This window comes from Pundamilia nyererei, unplaced genomic scaffold (genome assembly GCF_000239375.1).
Source record: "Pundamilia nyererei isolate P.nyererei 1_Seehausen unplaced genomic scaffold, PunNye1.0 scaffold00155, whole genome shotgun sequence".
NCBI classification, from domain to species: domain Eukaryota; kingdom Metazoa; phylum Chordata; class Actinopteri; order Cichliformes; family Cichlidae; genus Pundamilia; species Pundamilia nyererei.
The window spans coordinates 401,811-412,096 of record NW_005187556.1 but is presented as its reverse complement, the minus strand read 5'-3'; the positions used below and the strand labels follow the sequence as shown (position 1 = coordinate 412,096).

General features: G+C 40.5%; 2 protein-coding genes across 3 annotated transcripts in view; one reads left to right on the top strand and one right to left on the bottom strand.

Annotated features, from left to right (window-relative positions):
• LOC102213876 (polyhomeotic-like protein 1) overlaps positions 1-2,837 on the top strand; it is a 15,429-nt gene extending 12,592 nt beyond the window's left edge. The window contains exons 14-15 of the mRNA XM_013913858.1: positions 24-73; positions 437-2,837. Coding sequence (XP_013769312.1) covers positions 24-73; positions 437-588 — 202 coding nt within the window. The 3' untranslated portion in view covers positions 589-2,837. The remainder of the gene's footprint in view (positions 1-23; positions 74-436) is intronic.
• A 1,129-nt stretch (positions 2,838-3,966) lies between these two features.
• Positions 3,967-10,286, bottom strand: part of styk1a (serine/threonine/tyrosine kinase 1a) — a 9,910-nt gene continuing 3,590 nt past the window's right edge. For both annotated transcript variants that reach the window (XM_005745184.2, XM_005745185.1), the window contains exons 3-10: positions 8,004-8,261; positions 7,660-7,896; positions 7,297-7,478; positions 6,536-6,616; positions 5,857-6,065; positions 5,629-5,669; positions 4,991-5,087; positions 3,967-4,325 (exon numbers count right to left, since the gene is read on the bottom strand). In XM_005745184.2, coding sequence (XP_005745241.1) covers positions 4,130-4,325; positions 4,991-5,087; positions 5,629-5,669; positions 5,857-6,065; positions 6,536-6,616; positions 7,297-7,478; positions 7,660-7,896; positions 8,004-8,261 — 1,301 coding nt within the window. In that variant the 3' untranslated portion in view covers positions 3,967-4,129. The remainder of the gene's footprint in view (positions 4,326-4,990; positions 5,088-5,628; positions 5,670-5,856; positions 6,066-6,535; positions 6,617-7,296; positions 7,479-7,659; positions 7,897-8,003; positions 8,262-10,286) is intronic.

Sequence of the window (10,286 nt, the reverse complement as noted above, 5' to 3'; positions counted from 1 at the left end):
TGATTTTTGATCTTATAATGCAGCACTGATTCACATAAAGATAAAAGGCTCGACTTCACGGTCAAGGTCAGAGGTCGAGTTATCTTCTGAATGAGTTAACTCGAGGGCAAGGGGATGCAGGATGTTGAAATTGGCACCATAGAGGTGTGTGCTAGGAGGCAGAGGGGTAGCATGGTGGCCACCAGTATTTTTAAAGCCCTTCCAGCGTCTCTCCCTCTGTGGAATCTGTGAACTCCTGAACTGATAGATGATGGAAGTGGGGGTAAAGAGGAAAATGAATGGCAGTGCTCCTGAATTAGCTGGTTTCTGGCTACTGCTGATGTTTATCTTGTGTTGCTCTGCTTTTATATTCAAGTGCAACAATTGATGTTAATGTACCATAATTTTCAACCTTTGCATTTTTGTCCACCTGTGCTTTTATCCGTCGTCCTCTCAGGGTGCGAGGATCTCGCCTCCCAGTTCCTGTCGCAGGAAATTGATGGACAGGCGCTGCTGCTGCTGAAGGAGGAGCATCTCATGTCCACCATGAACATCAAGCTTGGCCCTGCCCTCAAGATCTGCGCTCACATCAACAGCCTAAGAGACTGACCGGTGTTTTTACCACAAATCCGCAAAGTTTAAAAGTGAAGCCCCCCCGGGCATCCACCACCAGCCTGCGGGTCAGATATGGAGCTCGAGAGTCCTGCAGGTGAATGTTTGAAGTACAGTTCATTTCCCAAACACGGCAAAGACTCTGGGACTGCAGAAGTGGAATCTCATCCCGTTTCACATCAGATTCTCGCACAAGTTGTAAAAATCCTTCAAATGTGCGATTTTATTTCGATGAAGGTGCACGTTCCACCAAATTCTGCTCAAAATCAATGTAAATGAAGGTTTTGAATGTATTTTAATTGCAAACGAGACTCGTTGAACCTGAAGTACTTGCTCGTTATTTTTTCTGACCGTAGACCGAGGCTGTGATTTATTTTCGTTTCGTTAAACTTCCTTTAAAAGTCTGAAGATACACACAGAAGAAAACAGCTGTGCTTAGTTTTGCACAGGAATTTGGAAGGAAGACCTTTGGAAGCACTTCTATAGCACTTCCTTTGTAAAGTGAAGTCACAAATCTTTTTCTTATGTAGTTCAGCGTTCCTTCAAAGACATGAATTTCATTGCGTACTTCCAGCATTCTAATTATTTGAGAAGAGTATACAATGGCACTTTTATTTTGAAGGCAGCCTATTCTTTGCGCTACAGGGTACTGTGAGAGTACAGGGTACTGGGTGCAGAAACACCAGAGTCCAAATGAAACCCTAATCCCTCAAGGTTCAAAGAGCATTTCATACTTCAAGTAAAAATACGGACGTTGCATAACTTTTTCTCACATCTTTACCGTATTGTTTTATATCCAGAGAACATCAGCTCGACTGCTGAATGCTTTTCACTGTTTTTAAGCTTTTTACCAGAGAAGTTCACGTCAACTCTGTGATTATTCACCTGTCAGCAGTTTGTGAGATTACTCAAATGGTACCACCAGCTGCTCCTGGTCTGCATGAGTGCACTTACAAGGCAAGTTCACCGGTTTGGTTTTGTGGAGAGATGCTGTCAGAGAGGAGTTCTGACAATAAGATGTTCATTTTAAAGTGTCTTTAAGTTGCATTCGTGAACAAGAGAAGTTGCTGGCCACACGTGGACCTACGATGGATGTGGGAGAAATAAGACATCACGCCTGAATGAATGAATGACTGTGTGAATGAGTGAACCTTGAAGCTATACTGTAATAAGTGTAAAGTTTGCCTTTCTATTTAAATGCACATTTGTTTGCTGGACTGCCTTGTTTGAAGCTTTTTACTGTAGGACTTTTCTCATGTTCTCTCTCTGTGAACCTCGTGGCCTTTCTCACTAGTCTCTACAACGATAGGTTTAGATGAGGATTGTCGGTTTTTACTGCTTTCATATCATTCCTTGTTTTATATCTGCGCTTACTTTTTTACAACTCTCGATTAAGCAATGAAATGTGTTGCTTTTCCCAAAAAGCGTGACTGAATAGTAGCTACTTTGATCAAGGATCAACTTGCTGTCTTCCTCATAGCTTTGTCACATAGCGTGTAACTACCAACAGTATTTACCTTTCTAGCTAGCTAGCTATCTTTGGCTTTATTGTTAGTGACTGTGGCTATTCCAGTACTTTGTTTTTCTTTTTCTTTTTTAAAAAGGGTAATAATCTTGATGATGTTTGCTTATATTTCACTTTCCCCAGGATTTTGGAGTCTTTAAATCTTCATTCTAAACGCCAAAAAAAAAAAAAACGAATTTCGCCTCATTTCAAGTGAGGTGAGCCACAAATGCAGCTGTGATTACCTGTACAACATTTGTCCAAAATCAGACCATTGCAGCATTGTTCGTTTAGTCTTCAACATCCCAAAAAGTAGCACTTTTCTCACAGAAGAACAGTGAATTCAGCAAAAAATGTTCTTTTATATATAAATCTGTATACATACAAATAAGGAAGCCACTTGGAATCAAATGTCTTTGCTTGCAATAATTTCCAAAATCTGCAAAATCTAGAGGGGCTGGTTTTCACAAGAAGAGGTAATTAATACTATCATGCAAATAAATAATCAAACTGTTTTAAAGCTGTGATGCTTTTTTTTGTTGTTTGTTAGCCTGAGTAATGGTTTCGGTTTGCACTGTTGCTTTCCAAGTGTAACAAGTGCAGATCATCAGTGGGCAGTTTGCATCATTGAAACTTTAATGTTTGTGTTTTTAACTCCTCTCCCCGGCTTGAGTTCAGGCTGAGGTGTTGTGCTGTCTTAAAGAAAGTCCCTTCAGGTTTGTTGTCCCAGATGTGATAAACCAGCGGTCCCCAACCCCGGGCCTCGGTACCGGTCCGTGAGTCGTTTGGTACCGGGCCGCGAGAGTTGAGGCTCAGGTGTGAAATGTATGGTTTTCAGGGTTTTTATTGGTTTTCAGCGTTATTTTGTTATCGTTTACTCTGTTTTCCTGGGTCTTTTCACGTGTGTTATGAATAAATTTTCTTTTTTTTCGGTACCTGTACTAGTTTTATTTTGTTGTATTTATCCACGACCCCTTAAAGGCCGGTCCATGAAAATATTGTCTGGCATAAACTGGTCCATGGCGCAAAAAAGGTTGGAGACCGCTGTGATAAACTATAGACTGTAAATGAAAAATGAATGTAGTCATGATGTCATACGATCACAGTAGCTACAGCCATTTTAAAGGCTCCGTGGTTAGTTTTGGCTTCAGCCGTGTTGCTGTTTCGGAGTCGGTAGAGACCATGTTGGGACCATACAGTAGTTTGGCTTTAACAAGTTGTGTTGATAAACCTTACAGCTCATGATCCTAACCTAACAGGCTTATGTGCAAAAACACATATTTTTAGGTTCTGATATTTTATTTTATTATATAGAACACCTGAAATAGAACTGGTTTGAATCTATAAGGTGCTTCTTCCCGATAGCAGTTGAAAATACGTTAAAATTCAGATAATTCAATTAAAATAAATAAATAAAGATTGTGGGCACATCCACAGTACAGAAACAGTTGTGAGGTCCACGGCACTGACTCCAGTTAGCAGAGGTGAGACTGGCCACAGCTGCCTGTGTTAGCACACCTCTCAATCAGGAACACATGCACCCAGCTCCAGTTTCCAGGTGGATGACTTGAATAAAGAAACAATAACTTTATGTACACCTCTTTCTTTCTTTCTTTCTTTCTTTCTTTTTTCTCTTTCTTGTGCTGGTCACACATGCCTCCTAAATCAGTGGCAGTTTTGTGCTAGTCTTTTTGCATCCTTTAAACCTCTGACCTGTAGTGATGCAATCTAGAGATCAAGTAGGAGCTGGCCTCATCGATAAAATTAAAGCATGCATTACATTTTTTTAAAAAAATTATTTTTATATCTCTTGGCAATAATTTTGACAGAGTAAATGTATTTTTTACACTGAATAATATATTATTCTTTAAAATATAAAGTGTTTGTGCCATGCACGTTTTCCTACAATACTACCAAATACAAAAACGTTATAAACAACAATTATAATGTGCACGTTTCTGCGAGAGTTCTTGCACCAGTCCTCGGTCCTTCATGAAAATCGGCGTGCCACTACCTCTGATGACAACCAGCCAATCAGAGCACAGCATAGTTGTACGCCTCTGCAAACCCCGCCTCTCTCAAGTATTTCTCGAATATGAATGGCTCAGTCACTCTGAGAGCTGTCCTCCCATTGGCTGAGCTCTCCCCGGCTTTCAGCATCCTAATCAGCTCCGACGTGGAGAGCCGGCTCTTGGCCTTGAAGTGGCAGCATGACCTGATAATGGAGTACCTACACCAGCGTGAAAACAGAAAACAACTGTGAAACCGTATGCATACGAATACTGGTATGAAAAACTGATAGCTAAACATAATATTTCCACTGAGACGTCGGAAAATAGGTAACAAAAATGGAAAGAAGTGTGACCAAAAGCTAGTAAAACTGGAAGAAGCAGGTAAAAGTATCGTGTCTGTAGGGATAAATTATCCCTAAATATTAACTGAAATGTTTAAACTAAATGGAAATAGATTCAATGACCATAGAAAACGTCAAAAAAATCGTTAAAAGGCTACAATGATGCAAAATATGCAAATATTGTAGTAAATGTATGAATGATACATGGCTAAAACATTCAGGTTCTGCTTCTGATTATTAGTATACAGCCAAAGTTTACCAAGCAGACCCAAACGCTGACTGTTCAGACGTGTGAGACTGTAAAAGAAGATGCACTCAAAAATAAATTAATTTGCTGATTGATGGTGTAAGGGTGGGTGGGTGGAGGCAGCCCAGTGTAGGCACACCTGAACGAAAAGACTGAATTCTTTTTTTCAACCCACATGGGGGGGGAACAAAGCTCAGAAACGTCTCCTAAACAGTCACGGGCTAAAGGTTGGACATCTTTGTATAAGCTGATGATTAGTGAGTGATGCAAACTGCTGGTCTGCTGTTGCTCTTACAGTGAGTTGGAGCAGGTGTCCGGTCGTTTGAGGTGACTCCCTCTTTGGAGATGCTGCAGAAGTTCAGACGACGGGACCTGAGCAAATGGTGGGTCACCTGAAAGGTTGGAGTATACAATCTTGTCACAGAGCACACTCACTGACCATGTCAGCCAGTGTTGTGCCAGAAAGGTAATTTCCATTGTTTGGGTTTTTTAATGTGTGTATTGATCAAGTGACTTTAGTGAATAGGATTTATAAATAAATAGAGTTTAATACATTTATCTATTCTTAAAATAACTGTTTTTGCAAAAGGGACTGTTTTCCAGTCCTTTTTGGCCCCTACAGGAATGTTGTCTGTTTTTTAAGGTGACTTGATATCATTCATGGGGGACACACTGACATATGTTTCATACATTATAGGCCAGAAAGTCATTTATAGAAGTCTAAATATGGGAAATCACTTTTTAGCATAACACCAGTATTGAATTATGAGAAACACACTTGTATACAGTATCAGGTTTAGAAAATTTCTCTCCACCCAAAACTCCAGTAAAAGGAGAGAGACTATAAAATCCTTACATGTCACAGAACTAATGGGGAATTTCATCACCCTTTAATTTTCTTTTTTCTTTAAAAAAAGAAAGAAGGATACTTACCTAATGTGACCATTTCATAGATGAGGATGCCAAAGGACCATCTGTTAGAAAAGTTCAAGAATGGCATGTCAGTTTTCTTGCTCTTCCTTTTACCTTACTGAGTGTAAACACAGTGAAATGTGCTGTTAGTTTGGACTTCTAGCATCCAGGGATGGACTGGGACATGAATCAGTCTTTGACAACTCTGTCCATTGACGGGAATCTTTTATTCTCACAGAGGACACTCACACGTCGCTGCTCTTAGTGATGGGTCTCATGGCCAACACTTCAGGCGCCTGCCACTTCTTAGTCACTGTATCTTCTCCCGTTGAACTGCCCTGGGTTCTCCTGCGGTGGGCCGGGCCGAACCCCCACAGCTTAGCTGTCATGTCTCCACCAACCAGAACGCTGCGGGCTGCCACGTTGCCATGGATACAGTTCTGACTGTGCAGGTAGTCCTAGAAGATGTTCAGACAATTTCAGAGTTAGTGAGCACGAGGGCCTTTAGGAGATGTCCATTACTACAAATACATAAATAAAAGAAATAAAACCATAAGCCAGACTTCACAACATTAACATCCAGCGCTTAGGGGCTGAATGTTTGCTTGGTTAACTTCTGATTTCTCAGTGAAGTTCAGTCTGCCGGCTCAAATTTGGGTGTAAAAATGTGATTTCTATGTAATGTTTTTAGTTTGAACAAGTTTTTGGCACACTTCTAAAATATGTGTTTTCTTGTTCTTATGAATGCATCTCAGATATATTTGTTTTGCACTGTGTGTAATAATTTATACTGTATTTATGCTTTCACTGAATCCATAGTTGTAGTTGCTGTTTTTAAAGTGCTTTACAAATAAAGTTTTCTTGGGAAGCAGTTTGCTCAAAGATCGTGAAGCAGACTGTTGGAAGGGCAGACAGCTGTTTAACCAACCAGAGCAGAGGCCACTTGTGCTGCCATGGTGAAGATCCTCTTCTCTGTCATGCCACAGGAAGACTGTAAACCTGAGTTATCCTTCAGTGGGAGAAAGATGTAAATGTGTCAGACTCGTTACATTCAGAAAGTAGATATGTTACTATAAACAATCAGTCTTAGTGAGTATTCACTTTGATAAAAAGCTCTGAGATCTTTCATCTCTCTTTATGGATGTTCATAATTAGCTCCTATCCTAAACCGTACACCACTAGACGAGGACACTGTAACTGTCAGGTTATTCAAATCTTTTCAGAAACAGCTTACGTTGCACTATACTGCCCCTCACAGGCAGATGGCTGTAATTACTTCAGTCACCATTAAGTTTAGAGTTCATAAGCTAAACATTATCCTTCTATATAATATGTGATTAATATTGTATTTATCCCGTTTACTATGTTTAGTTGGTAAATAGTGTTTTTTATGTTTAACCTCAAAAGGTTTTCAGCCAAACTCTTGGGTTGAATGATGTATTTTACCATTAAACTGTGACTTAATTTATTTTTCTTGTTTTGTTGCTCAATTAGCTATTTTAAACTTGAGAAACCATTACATTATAATTTGGAACTAAATACTAAATACTAAATAATGTTATTGTTTTATATTTAATTGTGTTATTGATCCTTTTACTTTGCATGCACTGTGGCAATTCTTGTTACTGCACTGTAAACTTTACTCCCAGAGCATGCTCAGCATCATGAATAACTAATAGGTTGCTCTACCTGTCTGCATCTCCACAGGAAGCCCAGCAGGTCTCTCTGCTGTAGCTCTTCCACCACCATGACTAAAGGCGACTGCGCTGACATAACGCCGAGCAGCGCAGGTATGAAGGGATGCGGCCCCAATCCAGACACAAAGGAAGCAAACCCCAAAAACTTCTGTTTCTCACTGCTGGTGGCTGTTTCTGGGGAAAAATAAATATTTGGTAAGAGAGTTAGACTTAACATTTCCAGTTACTGTCAATAATTTATCATTTTTGACTTTGAAAAGCATTTTGGACACAAAAAACGGAAAACCCTTGTTTGTAAGCCATTTTGCAGGTATACTTTGCAAAACCAAAACTTGGTTCAAGCAGCTCAGTTTACCTTTCAGCACCCTCAGCACGACGTTCTTGTTGTCCGTGCGTGCTCTGTAGAAGTTGACTGTGTCATTAGGGTGGATGGAGAAAGTCTGCGGCAGTGCAGCAACCTGGCTGAAGGCTTCATGATGCCTTTCTGTGGACCTCTGTGGTGCTACAGCCATCGTTGGCCTGACATTCTGCCGCACTTGTGTAACAGACATTGGCAGCTCTTCATGTTCCAGTGGGTTGATGCCAGGGGGCGCTGTTTAAGGAAAGACCAGTGGACATTAAGCAGATGTGCATGTAAAGATGAAAAAAGTTAAAATATTGATTAAATGTGCACAAAGAGACTTCTGCATGCTGGCTCACCATCAATGCCCTGCAGATGAGATCTGTGATGTTGGTGCTTGGTGCGATGACTGTGGTGGTGGTTGGTGCTATGCTGTTGCTGGTGATGCCTCTCTGTCTGTCTATGTGATGAGCTGTGGTAGTGCTGGGCCGTTCTGACCCGTGTCCGATTACGATCACAGCAATACCTCAGTATAAACAGAGGCACTAAGGTGACCAGGGTGCCGAAGAGCAGCAGCGCGGGGACGATAATAACTTCCACCTGATATTCTTTTATCGCTTAGAGGGAAACACAGGAGTTCATGTGTAAATTTCAGGTCAGATATGCACTTGTTTATTAGACTTGCAGTTTCCTTGTTGCACTGTAGAAGAGGGTTATTTTCGCTGTTAAGCTCAGGGCATGTTAACAGGTTAAGTATGTTGGCTGTTACACCTCCTGCTGATAGAAAAGTCTACCTAGACAGTGCATCATTTTCCATTTACGCCTACGTGAAATGTTGGTATTCAGCTAAACAAGACTGTAATTTGACGAAGCGGCTTTCACCATCGATCTGTCTATTTTAAAGATAGAAGCTTGGGAAGTGGAAAACAAAGCTTGGGCACTTCATTTATCCCTGATATGATAACGAGGTTACATTATTTCAGGGCATGCAGGCATAGAGTAATGTGATTGTTGTGTTTTGGCTTTGCTTTCTATTGCTGGCCTAACTGGCTGATAACCAGCACAGTTTCCCACAGATCTGGATTCTTTAGTGGGGTCAAGCAGGTATTGTGGGAAAGGCAGGACCTTTCCCACGATACCTGTTCATTCCCAGTATGATAAAAATAAACCTTTTTATGAATTTGCTGCTGGCAGCAGCAGTCATGGTTCTAGTCTGCAGCCTCGGTGAGTCTGGTGTAGAATCTTGTGAATCAATTCTCCACCTGCTTTAAGTTGTTGTTCAGCAGACCTCCAGAGCACAACCAGGACTAATTGTCACTGATCTAGCAGATATGAAAACCTAACAGTGGAAGAGCCAGGGTCAGCTGAACTAAAGTAACACAATTTTCACAATCAGAGTGTGGAGATTGTCCACCTCGATGACATCATCCTGCTATATTGGTATTGATACACCATAGATGGCAAGTGAAGTGTAAAAGGCAAGTCTCCTGCTATACTGTCCCATCGGGCTGTGGTTAGATAGTAAAACTGGTTTCGACTAACTGGAATGAGTCACTCTGGCATCTGGAAAGTTCAAAGAGCATGCATTCTTTGAGTCCATGCATTTTGATTAGAGCTAATGAACAAATTATTTTTGATAGCTGTGAGAAATTCAACTCGTTATTGAGCTAGTTGATTGCATCAGATCTTTAATTTTAGCTCTGGCTCCACTCCCTTCCTTTTTAACTCACATATAACATCAATACAGTGATCGTTAACTGTAGTAATCATTAATCCATCACAGTTGATGTTGAAATCTTGAGCTTAAGCCTTGTTTGTTTTTTCTTGTACTACAATAGATCTGCAGAGCTTTCAAAAGCCCTGCCCTTTTTTTATGTTGTTTGGCATTCATGTATTAGATTTGGGGGCTCAGCCTTCCACTGATGTTTTCACTGTTTAAGCTCTACCTGCTTTTTCCACCTGCTTTAACCTTTAACCCACGTTGTTAGAAAGCGCAAACTGGAATGTAAAACTACTGGTACATATAGTCTCTATTACATTCTTAGGTGTGGTGAGAGCCTTACAGAGTACCATAAATCATTTCCTGTCATTTTCATTAAAGGGCTTGTATTAGCTTGAGCTTTTACCATTTCCATGTTTACCAACCCATCACATCGCCCCATTCTCATTCTGTTCTATTGAGAGTCAAACAAAGACTGAGCTCATATGGAAAGTTTCTGAGGTTTTGTCAGAGGGTTTTTTGCATTTTATTTTATTTACCTGAACAGCCAGGTGGCTGCCCTGCCTGAGCCTGGTTATGCTGGGGTTGCTTCCTGATAAAAGGGAGTTTTTCCTTCCAACCATCACAGAGTGCTTGCTTATGGGGGGGTGGGGGGTTATTTTATTGTCAGGGCTTTCTCCAGAACGCTCTAGTGTCTTTACCTTGTCGTATAAAGTGCCTTTAAGTCCCTTTGTTGTGATTTATTGTTGTATAAATGAACCTGAATTGAATTGAACTGAATCTACAAGAAGAATCTGCATTTTATTTCTTCTGTTTTAGTAGTTGGAGATAAAACCACAGGACTTGACCATAGAAAGTTAAGGAAACACAGAACATTATGGTAGGCTCTAAAAAACAGTGAGCATATATATATATATATATA